This window comes from Arvicanthis niloticus, chromosome 4, assembly GCF_011762505.2.
Source record: "Arvicanthis niloticus isolate mArvNil1 chromosome 4, mArvNil1.pat.X, whole genome shotgun sequence".
NCBI classification, from domain to species: Eukaryota; Metazoa; Chordata; class Mammalia; order Rodentia; family Muridae; genus Arvicanthis; species Arvicanthis niloticus.
Genome location: NC_047661.1, coordinates 39,365,215 through 39,381,331, shown reverse-complemented (window position 1 = coordinate 39,381,331; position 16,117 = coordinate 39,365,215). Strand labels below are relative to the sequence as shown.

The 16,117-nt window shown below is 35.1% G+C and overlaps 1 protein-coding gene across 5 annotated transcripts in view; it reads left to right on the top strand.

Moving 5' to 3' along the window:
* The window catches only part of Nbea (neurobeachin), a 518,446-nt gene that overhangs the window by 139,096 nt on the left and 363,233 nt on the right, over positions 1-16,117 (top strand). For all 5 annotated transcript variants that reach the window (XM_076932409.1, XM_076932408.1, XM_076932407.1 and 2 more), the window contains 5 exons: positions 3,154-3,233; positions 4,024-4,086; positions 4,173-4,270; positions 5,655-5,747; positions 10,577-10,685. In XM_076932409.1, the coding sequence (XP_076788524.1) occupies positions 3,154-3,233; positions 4,024-4,086; positions 4,173-4,270; positions 5,655-5,747; positions 10,577-10,685 (443 nt within the window). The remainder of the gene's footprint in view (positions 1-3,153; positions 3,234-4,023; positions 4,087-4,172; positions 4,271-5,654; positions 5,748-10,576; positions 10,686-16,117) is intronic.

The window sequence follows — 16,117 nt, the reverse complement described above, 5'->3', positions numbered from 1 at the left end:
CTCTGAAGTTTAAATCACAGCTGTGTGATACAGAGCCTGAAGCCTTTGAGCCCTTCAGCTTAACATCTGCTTTACAATATTACTTTATCACCCATAAAAACTTACTAAGAGTCATATGAGAAAACTGAAGTTAACTTACATATTTAATATATTTACATAGCTTTTTATTCTACCTCATTAAATTAATCTACCCCTCAGCAGACACCATGATGGCTGGATTGCTGACTCAGAAACTGTGTCATTTTCCTTATCTTTTTGTATGAAACACTCAAGATATGTACATTAGTCTTTGTATCAGTTGAAAATATGATATACAAAACATGTTTTCTTGTCCCAAATGCTTCTCTATGTATTTTCCCAGAGGTAAAGGTAACTGTTAAATCATAGTGGAAAACAGAGATTGATTTTGGAGACCCTTCGATGAGGATTTGTATGCATTTTTCATGGTTATGCAGTTGTTTTGTTTGTTTTGTTTTAGACAGGAATAGCACAGTAATCATATTTCTGTCTGAGCCTATCTTGTCAAGCAAACACACAATGTTCACCTGCCTGTGTCAGCTGGTAACTATGAATGCTTGTCTAGAGTCTAATCTCCTCGTTCAGACTGTGTCCATATCCTGTTCTGCAGCAAAGCTTCACCTACTTATTTCAAGATGAATCTAGATAGAATTTATCTTCCTCTCTCAGGTGCTAAGAGTGATACTTCCTAATATAATAGTTTGCACCCTGATATCAGATAGAATGTGGTTTTCTCCTGTGTGTATTTTTCAGTTTTTCTATATCTGTACAGTCTTATGAGCTGCTCTTTCATTCAGTGTATTATATTATCAGTTGGTAGCTTTCCCTGAAATGGCCCTTTAGTAATTTTAGTTTTCTGTAGTTCTAAAATTTGTTCTATGCAGGTGAATTCTGTTGTTTTATTGCATATATGAGCATACTATACAGGAAAGAGCATGGCAGATGGAGACATGTTGATGAAGGACCTGACAGTGTAATACATTGCCTGTTTGGGTGGCATTCTTATAGATTTTGATGTTTACACTTCTCTGGATTTTTTCAGGAGGAAATGTGCCTGTATGGCAGAAATTCATAGGTTTGTAGTATTTCCTTACTGCACAACACAAAATATTCTTGGTTCTTATGATACGTTTTTTTGTCATAACTCTGTTTCTCCAAAGAACCCTTGCTTGCTTAATGGGTATGGATTTCCAAGAACTAAAATATGAGTGTTAATTTTGCCTGCTGTGTTTTTTGTATATCCTCTTGTTTCTCCTAGTGGACAGGTCCAGGGAATAGAACTACGTGTGCACACAGTGGTGGATACACACCTTACTCCATTTCCATTTAAGCCACATGGCTCAGCCTAGTTTTCAGGTTTTTGGTATTTGTACCCTTTTCTCCATAGTGGTAACAAGCTCCCATCAGCTATATTAACATATTTATGTATTTTCTTGTTAAACCAGTGTTTTAATATTTGTACTATTACCTCGGTTTTAAGAATGGTGTAAAGATTTGATCTTCAACCTGGTGGTTTGTGACCCCTTTGAAGGTCACATATCAGATATTTACTTTATAATTCTTTTTTTAAAAAAGGTTTATTTATTTGATGTATATGAGTACACTATAGCTGTCTTCAGACACACCAGAAGAGGGCATCAGACCACCATTGCAGATGGTTGTGAGCCACCATGTGGTTGCTGGGAATTGAACTCAGGACCTCTAGAAGAGCAGTCAGTGCTCTTATCCAATGAGCCATCTCTCCAGCTCTACATTATAATTCTTAACAGTAGTAAAATTACAGTTAGGAAGTAGCAATGAAATAATTTTATGGTTGGGGTCCTTACATCATGAGGAACTGTACTAAAGGTTTTCATTAAGAAGGTTGAGAACAACTAGTATAAAGTTATGATTTGGTTGCTTTTAATTTTAAATTTGTCCAATAAATTTTACTTTTATGTTTTATTTTGACTAAAAATGGATTTATGCCATATAGACATCATGCACATAAGTTTGTTTCTCTGCAGCATGCTGTTCATTGTTGAGTATGACAAACATATTTATACTTAACAATTACTACCTGTTTGCAATTTACATTATTGAAGCACCTCATTGCTTCACATATACCTCAAATATGTTTTGTTCTAACATGCCCTGTCTTACAGCAACATTGTTACCTTCATTCTTACAATGAAGTAAAAGCTAACCTAAGACATTGGTGTATTCGTATGATTTAAAAATCACAATGAGATTGGTTTTTAAAAAGTAAAGTCAAGTACTGATAAGTATTATGTACTTTACCATTGGTAACAGTAGGCAAAAATGTGGCTAACACCTGAAAAATAGGGACAATTTTGTTGCTATTAATAGATGAGTGTACTGGGAGACAGTTTGCTTGCAGATGCAGTAATCTGAATAAAATGGCTGTGAGCGACAATCATATGTTATAAAGGACACCCGAGGCAGTTATACTTTGAAAATGCATAAAGCAATGACATTAATTCTGGTTACTTTAAGAAAACTTGCTTTTTAAACAATTTCTGTGAGTCTAGCTATGTTTAAAAGTGTATTCTATTGTATGTTATACAGTATGCATAGGCTTTCTAATTCTCATTTTTACTAGCAATTAGATATCACACAATTGAATCCTTTAAATTTAGACACAGTGAAACTTATAAGTTTTCTTGCTTGATTTTATTTATCAATTCAGAATCTGTTGGTGCAGCACTATGGTGTGCATTGCAGACAAGAGAAAAAGATGCAAAATAAGAATTAGGTGGAAGTAGAGCAGGACAGTTTTCTAAATGATGCATGGGATTAAAGAAGAGTCTATAAATGGGGAAAAGTTACAGGCCAGAGAAATACTAGGAAGTTTTTTAATAAAAATAAGAGAAAAATGTCTGTTTGATATTAGGTGATTATGCGTTTATCATTGGTAATGATATTTTGGAAACTTAAAGCAGCTCTTTCTCCTAAATCTATTCTGGAAGTAATGTCAAATTGCCCAAAACATGAAGTTTAATTTTACTCTTATATGTTTGAAATTGCAAAACATCAGTAGGAACAATTATTATGATTTTAAAAAACACTTAATTTATAGAATTTAAATGTGATTGCATTAAACTTATTTAATGGTATGGCTTATTTTCTTTCTAGATGGTCCCCGGCCATCACAAAAAGAGATCATATCACTTCGGGCTTTTATGCTGCTTTTTCTGAAACAGCTAATATTAAAGGTAAAATAACTTTATTTTACAATTACAATATATTGGGTGAAAAGGTACTGTTGCCAGAGTTTAAAAATCATTGCCATTAAATTACTAAAAATAGCTTTTCATGTTGCTCTACAAAATATAAATTCACTAGGGTTTTTTTTTTTTCACTCAAATTTTGGTAAAATTTGTATCAAGATGGCTCTTGTTAAGAGGTATGAATGTGCTAAGAGAGATGTGCCAGATAAGGCAAAGAACATGTGAAGAACAATAGAGCAGAACTCCCTCATTAAATGGCATATGTTCCATTTTATCTAAGGGTGAAGTGTTCTGTCATGGGTTGTTTTTAAGAGTAAGGCAGTTTAAAGGGAGTACACAGGCAAAGCTGTACAATACTAAACAAAAGTGATCCCACAGTCCCTTGAATTCCCATTGTTTTAGGGAATCAATATATAATAAGAACATGGTAACATGAAATCATCATAATATATTAATTTCTTTTGTTAGGACAATGTCTTGTTTACGTTGTTCTAGCTGTCCTTGAACTAACAGAGGTCTATCTACCTCTGCTTCCTGAGATCTGAGTCTAAAGGCTTGTGCTAGCACTCCTAACCCTAACTTTTATCGGTTAAAATTTCTAAATACTTACTTTTTAGATTTGAAATAAAATAGTATTTAAATTATGAACCATGGGTGAATTTCAGTGAACACATTGCTTTTACATTTCTGTTTACTTTTATGTCATTGATTTTGATACCTTTCTTCAAAGTCTCAATTTCTGATGTTCATTAACTAATGAAATTTTTTTACACAGGATCGAGGTGTGAAAGAAGATGAACTTCAGAGTATATTAAATTATTTACTTACAATGCATGAGGTATAACATTTTGTATCTTTAATTTTATTTTATTCAAAGATTTTGAGCAAATCTTTAACTAAATATTTGTATTTCTTATTATGCAGGATGAAAACATTCATGATGTATTACAGTTGTTAGTGGCCCTAATGTCAGAACATCCAGCCTCAATGATACCAGCATTTGATCAAAGAAATGGAATAAGGTATGATTATAAGTGCAGTGGTATTAATTGTTTACTGTAAGTTGAGAGTATTTTATGTATGTAAGAAGGAAGACGTGGGAAAAGCTGCTACTTATTAGTCTTGAGGAGCTAGAGAACTGTAGAGAAACACTTTGGAGTCTGAAGGTAAATAATTGTAATTGCTACAGTATAGACCTTGCATTGTAAGAAAAGCAGATTTCTTTCTTTCTGCAAGAAGACAGTAAAGAACTTGGTTGATTTCACAAAATGAAGATGTAAGAGAATTATGGAGAGAGGAGGGGGGAAGGGAGGGAAGGAGGGAGAGAGAGACAGAAAAACAGAGAGAGACAGAGACACACACAGACCAACCAAATTCAATGGTCCGCATCTTGGTCATTATTAAAAGTCAGCAATATGAGTGGAAGGGGAAAATCTGAGCTAGTAAGATCATCAGAAGTGAGCTTATTTGCTGCTGGTTAATATGATGCACTGAGGGAGAGTTGATGCTGTAGCCGTGAGAATTACATGTTTGAAAGGTAGTTTAGAATCAAAGACTCAAATTAAAATAATTTGAAAAGTGACTTTAGTTTTAGCAATTGAGAATTAATTGTCGATAGGGGAAGCATAGTTTCTCTATTAGAGTGCTCATGAACTTAATCCTATAATTTAGCTCTTAGAGGCTCGCCCCTTCCTTCCTTCCTTCCTTCCTTCCTTCCTTCCTTCCTTCCTTCCTTCCTTCCTTCCTTCCTTCCTTCCTTTTTTTTCCTCTTGGCAAAATGAACAAAAAAGAAAAAGAATACCTTTCATTTAATTTTTATTATTATTTTTTTACTTGTGGCAGTCTGGCTCAAACCCACAGCATTACACATGGCAGGCAGGCAACGCTACCACTGAGCCACATCCCCACACCCAGTTTTACTGTTACTTTAATTGCACATAAGAAGCCCTGGTGATAATCCACCCCTGAACTGTGCAGCTAATAATATGACATATTAGTATCTGTAAGGCCTGAAACAAGTATTTCTGGTGAATACAGTGAACTTGAAGAGGTTAGTTAGGATTGTTAATACTTAGATCCCATAATAGCTTTCACCAGTGGGTTTATATGTGATTTTTCTCCTGATGTATTATCTCTGTATTGTGACCCTGTCTTTTTCTAATATTAACAATAATCTCTAAATTTTTAGAACACAGAAATAACAAGGTAGGTGTGTCTGCCTATGTTTCACTTAGCAATCACAAGTGGGATAAAGTCAACATGTTCAGATGTTAAAGTTCTATGATGTAGTCTTAAGTATGTATCCAACAATTTTGTTCAATGTACTGCAAAGTAATACTTGTATTTGTAAAGTACTTTTTTATTTGTAATATTACTTAGGTGCTTATAAGATTATTTTTTTTTTAGGGTGATCTACAAATTATTGGCTTCTAAAAGTGAAAGTATCTGGGTCCAAGCGCTGAAAGTTCTGGGATATTTTTTGAAGCATTTAGGTCATAAGTAAGTTGATGTTTTCATAATGAATTACAGACACAATTATTGAATTTTTATGAGATTTGAATTTCATTTTTAGCATATGAAAGTTTAATTGTGTACTATGGAAAATGTAGAAATGATAAATATGTCTTTCTAAAGTAATAATTCAATAACAGGAGATTATAGAACAAGATCACAATTCAAGTAATATAGTTAATTTCTTCATTCTAGTGTAGATACCTTTTATATTTTAAGAATATAATGAAATAGATTTATTAAAATGAAGTACACATCTACATGAGTTAATTGAAAGAGAGAACAATGAATTCTCCAGGAAATACAGCCTATACACTAGCATGATAGTTTAAAGTATTTCTTTTCTAAAAGTGAGCCCCGTTGATATTTTGTGATTGTGTATCCTACAATAACACATTTCCCCAAATTCTTTTTATGCAAGTAGCAACTGCTGACCATGTTGTCCAGAATATATTTATTCTTTTGTAAGACTGTATTCTGTGCAAGTGAGCATGACTGCTACTGTCCTAACTGTTACTGCGTGCTCCTCCGCAAATCCTAGTGATGTCCATTTTGTCTGGTGCCTCAGTAAAGAAGTGAGTCTGGCCATACGTTGTCTAAAACACAGCTGTTGAGTAAAAGCAAAAGGGATGCTGCCATACAATATATGAGCATGCATGAAATTATTTCTGTGATAATTCTTGGGAAAATTGATGAGAACAGAGTTCAGCCAAATCAAAATAAGTGGAAAATACTAATTATTGCTGGGAAACAATGGATAAATTTTACAGAAAGAAGAGGAAAACAAGTATAAGTTAGTAGAAAGACAAAATTTTTCACTTTTTTAATGGCCTAATGAAATAAGTAAGTGACTTGGGGAAAACTCAGAGAAACAGGTCCATGGAGCAAGCCCAGAAATTAAAACGATTTTCTTAGAAGCCAACATATGAAGTATTAGAAATAGGCCCTAAATATTGGCTTTTGAAAGCAAGAAGTCAAACTTATGAATGAAGTGCTGATTAAAAATGGAGCCTTATTTGCCATTCTAAATTTAGAAAGGTAAGTCGTTTTACAAAATTACAAAGCTTTCAAAATATTGAGTATCTGCGTGGATAAAACCAAGAAGAATATGAACACACACACACATACACACACACACACACGCGCACACACACACACACACACACACACACACACACACACACACACACTAACTCTTAAAGGTACATTGTAACTTAAAATGAGGTTTATATAACAGTAGACATCACTTGTAAAAATAAATATAAAACATTTTAAATTCACCCTTCTAAGAAAACAGTTACTGTTAATTGCAGAAGTAAAACTTGTTTCTCTTTGTAAGTATAATGTTTAGATGACTGAGAAAATCGAGATCAAAAGAATTCCCAGGGAAGACCACATAACTTCAAGGCAAAACCTAGTGAGAATTGTGACCTTTATATTCGACCTACTAATATGCAAGCCATAAAAGCAGTAATTGTGTATGGATTAAGTATATTTTATGATGTTGACAGTTAATCAAATCACATGGTATCACTAATAAAATAGAATTTAGAACCACTCATAATTTAAAGTGTCTGAGTAAGATGAGCATGATATACCTTCACAGACCCATGAAAACTTGGTGAACATTGGTAGTGGTATAGTAGATATCAATGAAATGTTCTAAAATACTGAAACAAACTGACATTTTTCTTTTGGACATGAAATAACTTGAAGTGAGAATGAAACCCACAAACAGATAGTAATGCTATCTAAATATTTAAAAGCAGTGGCTCAGCAGTCACGCAGTCACGGGCACTGGCTGCTTTCCTGAGGACCCAGTTCTTCTTCAGCACTCACACACAGGCTCGCCACCATATATAACTGCAGATCCAGAGGTTGCAATACTCTCTTCTGGCATCCATGAACACTATTTTTACATGGTGTTCAGACATACATGCAGGCAAAACACCTGTACACATCAAGTAAATGCTTAGAGTAAAATACATAGCTGTCAATACACAAAAAGGAAATACAGGAAAGAAAAGTGATACAGAAGATTTTAGACCAAAACAAAACAATCTCACAAATGAATTTAATGAATGCAGAAAGAAGAAGTAGTAATCAATAATTCCAAAAATGCAGATTATGAAGGCTGATTTTTAAGTAAAAAAATAAAAATTATAATTTAAATTTCTAGAAAATGTAAAATGTAAATATGTATGAAAAGATTCTCCTTCCAATAACTAATACTTTCAGAAAACACCATTTTGCCACTTATGCCTGGCAACCTGTAGGGTAATTTCCTGGTATCTGTGTAACACTCTTGAACATAGCATGATGATTTATGGTATGCATCATGCTTTAGGGTATGCCATATATTGAACTGTAAAACTCTCAATGTAGTAAGAAAGTCTTGGATTAAACAAACTCTGTCTGAAACAAAACCAGAATTAAATTAGGTTAGTCAGCAACAGAAACTGAGATTAAGAAACTTCCAAGATAGTTGAAGAATCAACCTTATAAATATCCTCTGGCCTTAAAAGCATATCACAAAATCTGAAGATAATCACACCATGTGAATATAAAACCAGAACATATGATGACAATTGATTTCCTATTGTAAGGGAATGTCTCCAGCCATGTTACAAATTTTTGTAGTTCTTAGGAAGAAGAAAAGTAACCTATCCCGCAGCCTGGTATTTTCATACTTAGATGTCTACCTCAACAGAGGAAGAACATGTTTCTGCTTATCATTGTCTTGAGTGTTCTTAATACCATTAGTTATGGCTAAGTAATGGAAGCAATCCAAAGTCCATCAGCTGGAGGTTAAATAAATGTGAGTTTACCACAAACTACTTCATAATATGACATAATGGGTTCCTTAAATACGATCCTCAGACAAATACATATGCAGAAAGCTACACATTTTAGGGTTCATCTTTTGTGGAATGTCTGCAGTGAAGATTTATGGTTGCTTGGAACTAGCAATGGGAATGGTAATTGAGTGTAAAAGGAACCAAAGGAACTCTCACAATGATGAACATGCCACCTCCATGACTCTGTGAAGTTGTTTAGAACACTCATTCCAGTATATACTTGCAAAGTCAATTTTATAGTGTGTGTATTATCACAGGAAAGTTAGTAAAAAATTTGAAAGGGAAGTTTTAAAACTCTTAGAAATTATAGTTTAATATTCAAATCTAAACCACACAGACAAGTAAGTATGTTTGCTGATTGAAATAAAGGTGTTTTATATGATACCATATTTTTTAAAAAGAAGAGTCAGAATGAAGAATTAAGATATATTTTATATATATATAATTTATGAATTTATAAATACAAATTTTCTGATTGTGCAATTGTGAAGACAAATGTACCAAAAAAAAAAAAAAAAAGTCATTGTAGAGGAAACCAGACTTGATAATAAACTGGAGTAATGTAAAAGATTTTCTTTAATACTCGTTAATGTGACCAACTTAAAAACTTGACTTAATAGATGTTGGCAAGAATGTGTATCATTGGAAATTTTACAGTTATTGAGGAAATAATATACTGGTATACTGATGTTGGGAAACAACATTTTTTTTTAAAAGTCTTATGCTGTATGACTATGCTCTTCTTAATGAAAGAGACTATTATTTAGGTATACAGATGTCCATACAGCATTGCTGCTAATAGATACCAGAGCCAACCTGATAAAATATGAGCAGGAGAAAACATAATCAAATTAATATATATTCATACACTGACACAAAATTCAGTTACTTACTGGTTTTTAGGAGTATAATTTAATGACTTTAAATTTCCTTAGAAATCTTAATATACTCCCTAAAGTTGAGAAAGGAGACAGTTTACAGAGCCATTTATTTAAATATTGAAATATTCAGAAACAAAATTATAAATTTAGAAATATATTCCCCTCTAATAGAATTATGAATACAGCCATAGAAATTGGAAACAAAGGTTATATCATCAGTTAGTCCTGAACACAAGGAGACTGGATCATTGACAGACACACCATTTTTTTGACTGCCTACTATTACACAATTTCTTCTTTTATAAAAAAAATTTCTTAGACTGGGGAGGTGGCTCAGTAATGTGCCTGTCCCACAGGCATGAAGACTTGGGATCAGACTTCTAGCACTCATCTAAAAACAAGGCATGATGGTACTTGTGTGTAACTTCAGCATTGTAGGAGAGGGACAGAGGCAGCACTATCTTCTGAGGATTCTATTGTCTTGGGAAGCAGTGACATCAGGTTGGGACCAGGTGTTCACATACAAGAGCCTACAGAGGACATGTTACATTAGTACTAAAACAGCAGGGAAACCCTGAGATCAGTAGAAGAAAACAGAGCAGTGTTATTTTGATGTTTGGGCATTTGCAGCCCTATGCACTGATGATGCAGGATTCTTTTCTCTGTGGCTCCATTGTCAAGGGCATGTGTTCATGTTTACCATCCTTTAGATTGTTGTATGTTAAGGTATATTACAGACTTGGGATTATGTGTTCTGTGTGTTAGGTTGAAAATCTAAAACCCTTTTAGGTAATTACTAGAATCTGGAAATGATAACTCCCAGTTATTATATTTGGTTATGTAACTGGAATATGTTTCATATTTTAATTGTATGGAAAATGTCCTTGAGAACTGTTTAAACAAAGTTGTAGGATATTAGCAGATAGCTGTGTTATAAACTGTTGCTTCTTTTTTGTAGAGATTGATAAAACAAATACTTGTATGATTATGCATCTGTGTGGGTTTTTTTTTTTTAGCGTAGAGTCATATGGTCATAGACTCTACTGTGTCTCATAGTGTTTATCTTCATCCTTTCCAGGCGAAAAGTTGAAATTATGCATACTCATAGTCTCTTCACTCTTCTTGGAGAACGACTGATGCTACATACAAACACTGTGACTGTCACTACATACAACACGCTTTATGAGGTAAAGTAAAACAAACAAACAAACAAACCAAAAAACAAAAAGAAAACACTGATAAAAATTCTTAGTGTATAACTTCTTATACCAGTTAACATCCCAGTCACTACAGATAAGGATGAATACTGTGTTGGTTGGCTTTTTCAAGTTGACACAAACCTCGACATATCTGGGGAAAGGGACTCTTATTGAGAAAATGATTGATAGGGAAGTTTCTAGGCCACTGTGTGCAGTGCCACTCTCTGGCCAGGTATTTCTGTGTGCTGACAATTTAGGAATTTTAGTTTCTTTAAAAAACACAGAAATATTATAAGAATATGTTCTGATTTTAATTCCAGGTGTAGGACATGGTGCTATTTCAGATTGTGCACAGCAGCTGACTGATTTGCCTGGTGCAGGGGCATGATATTGGCAACAGCAGATAGTTTATGTGATTGTATAATGTTTGGAATTCTGGAGACTTTTCAGAGGACATATAAATGCTAGGTTCCTGAGAGGCGTGGTGGGCTGTTAGTTGGTGGGTTGTTAATTGTTTCCTGTTGGTTGTTACTGTCATGGTTTGTTAAGTAGTCATGCACAAAGAAGAAGAAAGAAGGAAATTAGATATCCTGATGGTGAAGATCCAACTTACCCCAATGCACTTGACACTGCTAATCAGCAGGAAGTAGTCTACCAAAAACACGGCGCCTTTCCTTTCTATACTTTTTCTCTTCTATCTAGAGTTAGGAGGATGAAAGGGTGAAAGAAAGAAGAACCCACAAAGTAGTCGATATCTGGCTACAGTCCCGAGTTGTGTAAAACCAAAGCAGGTTGGGCCTGCCATGGAGCAAGCCAATAAGCAGCTTTCTCCATATCCTTCACTTCACTTCACTTCCTGCCTTGAGCTCCTCCCCTGACTTTCCTCACAGATGAGAGGTGTAAGGTGAAATAGACACTTTCTTCCCCAAGTTGCTTTTGGTCATAATTTTTGTTACAACAATAGAAACTCCAGCTAAGACAAATGCATAGCTTATATTTTCTTCTTTTGGAAACACTTCCACATGTAATAGCTTTGCAATGTCCTATTCTGGTTTAGGACGTTTCTGAGTTTGGTTTTCTTGTTTGTGTCATAGTCTTCCCATACAGACAGTGTTCACACATACTGAGAATATTAGCCTTACCCCCACATCTTATTCTCTTTCACGTGTCTACTATGCAATAATTGCCTACCTTAAGATAGAGTTGACACTGAGATGAAGTGTAAATAAGAACCATTTGTAAAAGTGATATCTTGAATTGTGTTAAAATCTGATCATTTTCATATAAAAACCTGTCTCAGCCCTTCTTAACAAAGCCTTAGTCACCTTTCTATTGGGAAGAGACAACATGACCAAGGCAACGCTTTTTTTAAAAAGCATTTAATTGGAGGCTTGCTTAGAGTTTCAGAAGGTTACTCCATTATTATCGTGGTTAGGAGCTCGGTTGCATGATGGCAGGTGCCAGAGCAGAGGTAAGAGTCTTTCAGGCAGAGAGGGTGACACTGCCTGGTGGCTTTTGAAGCTTCTCAGTGTCCTCCAGTAGGCAGTGACATACCTTATCTAACAAGGACACACCTACCCCAACCAGACCTCTCAGTCTTTCCAAACAATTTTCCAGCTGGGCACTAAGCATGCAAAAAAATATATTAGCTTATGGGAACCATTCAAATTGCCACACAAAGTAATCTGCATATATACTGCTTTGCAAATGTAGTAAAATATCAAGATAATTTCTGTATATTAATCTTAATTCTACTTTTTTCACTTTGTCTTCAATGATCCTTTCTTGGCATCTATAATGTGTTGGCAAATGCATATAAGTGAAGGGTATTTATCATCATCATCGTCATTATCATCATCATCATTATTTTAAGTGTTGAAAATAATCAAAAGCAAACTAATATATGGCCCACTGGTGAACATAGTGGCGTCTTACCAAATATCTGTTCAGGTTTTTCTCCTTGTATTCAGGTTTGAGTCTGTGTTTAAGTCTTTACTAAGCAAATTTAAGCTGTTACTGACTGTTAGAATCCTCTGACAGTGTTCATGATCCAGAGATTCTGAAATGGGAAGGAAACATCAGTTAGCCACTGTGTATGTTTATTAACATGCCTAATGAATAGAAATAAGTTTTGAAGGACTCTGAGTTATTAATAAACTCATTTATAAGGCAGAATTACTGTAAATACACTGAAAGTCAGGAAGACGGTCTGGTGGTTTGCCCTACTGGTCCTCCTCAGCAGTCTAAGTCTTTCTGCTTAGGCTTGAGTCAGCACTACCAACAGGCCTGTTGGATTGCGCAGTTGTGTTTAAATGAGTTGCTGTTTCTGGGTCATCACAGTTTGAAGATTGAGTCATCTGGGGCTGTTGTCATGTGTTACAAACAAGCTAAACTCATGATAGAATTATATCAGTTATATCAATTATATGATATTTAAGTCAATATTCTAAAAATTCTATTAGGATAAAAGTTATTTCATGGTGACTTTAAAACTCTTATATTTGAGATGAGTTGTATGACTATTAGACTATAAAATCAGGCTTTTTTTTTACCAAGTGTTTTTTCATTACTTTAGCTCTTTGAATTTTCATACATGTATATAATGCATTCTGGTTTACTCTCTTCTCTCATTCTCTTCTCACCCTTTTTTTTCAGTGGCTTTACTTACCTGTTCTTTTCCCAGATTTGTGACTTTTGCTTTTATTTTGTGGCCCATTTAGCTTCATGAGGACCATCTTTGTTACCTCAGGATTAGAATTTTCTATTGGAGCCTGATGGGGTCACAGTGGTAGGACATAACTGAAGGCAGTGACACACACACACACACACACACACACAAATACACCTTCTCTGAATCTATCAGTAGTTATCTTAGTTAATTTTATGTTTCTGTTTCTATTTCATGATTAAGGCAACTTACAGAAGAAAGAGTTTATTGAGGGCTTACAGTTTCAGAGGGTGAGTCCATGGCATCATGGAGCCCCTTGGCATTAGGCATGAAGGTGGGCATAGTGTGGACCAGTAGCTAAGAACTTACATATTTATCCACAAGTAAGAGGTAAACAGCTAACTGAGAATGGCATGAGTTTTGGAACTTCAAAGCCCACTTCCAGTAACACATCTCCTCTAACAAGATGACACCTCCTAATTCTTCCCACACTGTTTTATCATGTACTGACCAAGTATTCACACTTGAGCCCGTGGGAGCCACTCTTATTTAAAGTACCACAGAAGGAAATAGTTCCGTAGTGAGCATCCCCTGAGTACTTGCTCCAGCCTTGCCTAGCTTTTGATGTGTTCCGCGCGCCTCCCGAGTCCCCTTCTCCTGCGAAAAAAGGACACGGAGGCAGTGTTCGGGTGGTTACTACAACGAGGCTTTACTTCTTGTATAAGCAGAAGCAAAAAGACAGGAAGAGGCGCTGCTTAAATACACCCTAGAGTGACGTATTCACTTCTGATTGGCTGTTCACTCATTACCCATAATACGCCTCGGGATGGGCAGTGACTTTTGGCGGGCTTTTTGCCTCTTGCACCTACGCAGTCAGTTGTTTACTTGTGGGGAGGACAGGATGCCTGCGGAATGGCGAATGTTTCACCGCTAACCACGGCTTCCTACATTGATGCATCCGTCTGCAGCCCAAGTACAGTCACAGGTAGTTGTTGGAAGCTCTTGATTGCGATGAGTGTACATTGCCTAGAAGGTGGAATTTCTCAACCCTTTCCCCTATTTTCTGACTCTTAAATTCGTTCAGCTTCCTCTGCCACAGTGTTTCATGAGCCTTGGAGGAGAGGTTGTGAATATCTTGTTTAGGTTTGACTACTTGTCTGTCTCCTATTCTCAACACCATGAATATCAGTGAGTCCCTGTATTTACCATCATTCACTGGAAAGAGCTTCTCTGATTAAAGCTGAGAGTGTTAATTGCCTATAGATATAAGCATAGTTTAATGGGCAGTTGGATGCTATGTCAATTTAGTTAATCCGTAGAATTAAATAGCCTAGGGTCCATGAACTCCCTTGCCATGGGTTTTTGAGCAGGTTCAAAGAACCACATATGGGTTCTCTCTCATGGTCAGTGTGGTTAATTGTTCTCAGAACAATCCTGACACTATTGGACGAGTGTTCTAGTCAACATCATATAAGTTATGAGGCAGTGAAAGTATCGTTCTTCTTCTAAAAGCAAACAACAACAAAAATGACAAAGGTACTGTCTCCAGTGACTATTGGGAGTCAGTAAGCCACAAAGGAAGTGGACATTGCTAGCACATTAGACTAACATCTTCTAATAAAACAAGAAATACAAAATAATTATGAAATAAAATAAAATTTAATGTTTAACACTGCACTCTTATGTATATCTATTAAACACCAGATTTATAAAGTTACGTCTGTGCTTAGAGTTCACTCTTTCCCTACTCTTTCCAACACAGTTGCCACCTGTCACATGTGGCTTTATTGAAAATGTTGAATGCATACGGAATTCATGGGGGCTCCTTCATCGACTTCTGTATATGCCTCATATAAAGTCAGTAGAATCTTTAGGGACCACTTTGAATCTTAAACTGCCATTAAAGGGTTTATACCTATATTCATCTCTCTATATTTATGCACATTATTTCCTTCCCTATTTTAAAATCTCACGTAGGTTCTTAATGACAGTTTACTATGTTTTATTGCTTAATAGAGGCATGCATTTATGCCTGTCTTCAGAACATTAATTAAGTAAATTGATGCTAGAAATATATGTAGCTGCACTTAACAACTGTTTTCCATCTGCAAACATTAAGCAGTGTGTGGGCACATAACTGCTTCTTAACAAATACATGCTGAAGTCAGCTCCTAAATACATTGGTATAACTTGTATAAACCTTTCATATTTGAATATGTTACAGCCATGAAAGTGCTTTCACACAGCCACCCTGTAATCTTTATAGCAGCTTTATGGATACGCACTACCATTAATGTCCTCAGTGTCACATGATAAAGCAAAGCATTGAATAGACAACAGGAAAATCAGTGGTGCTTTGAAGCAAATTCTGCTTCCTGTAAAATGTGACTTATTCTCTTGTGCCTGAGAAAGGTTTGAAAACTCTATCATAGGGTAACATGGTCTGGTGTTTTCTCTGCAAATATGCATCTATTTTGAGTGTCATAATATTTATAACAATGATGACCTGGAGTCTTCTATTTTGGGTTTTGGGGGAAATTAGGTATAAAAACCCTTTTTAAAAGGTTATATACCAGACGATGTTTTTTGATAAATATTTTCCCAAGAGATTTTTTTTGTCTCACATAGCAACTCTATATAGTCAGTCATGTTTAGAGAGTATACTATTAAGAAAGCATTTTGACATTATTTAGTTTAATATTGTTCATTTTTAAGAATGGGTATAGGTGATTCTAACCCATATTAATCAGTT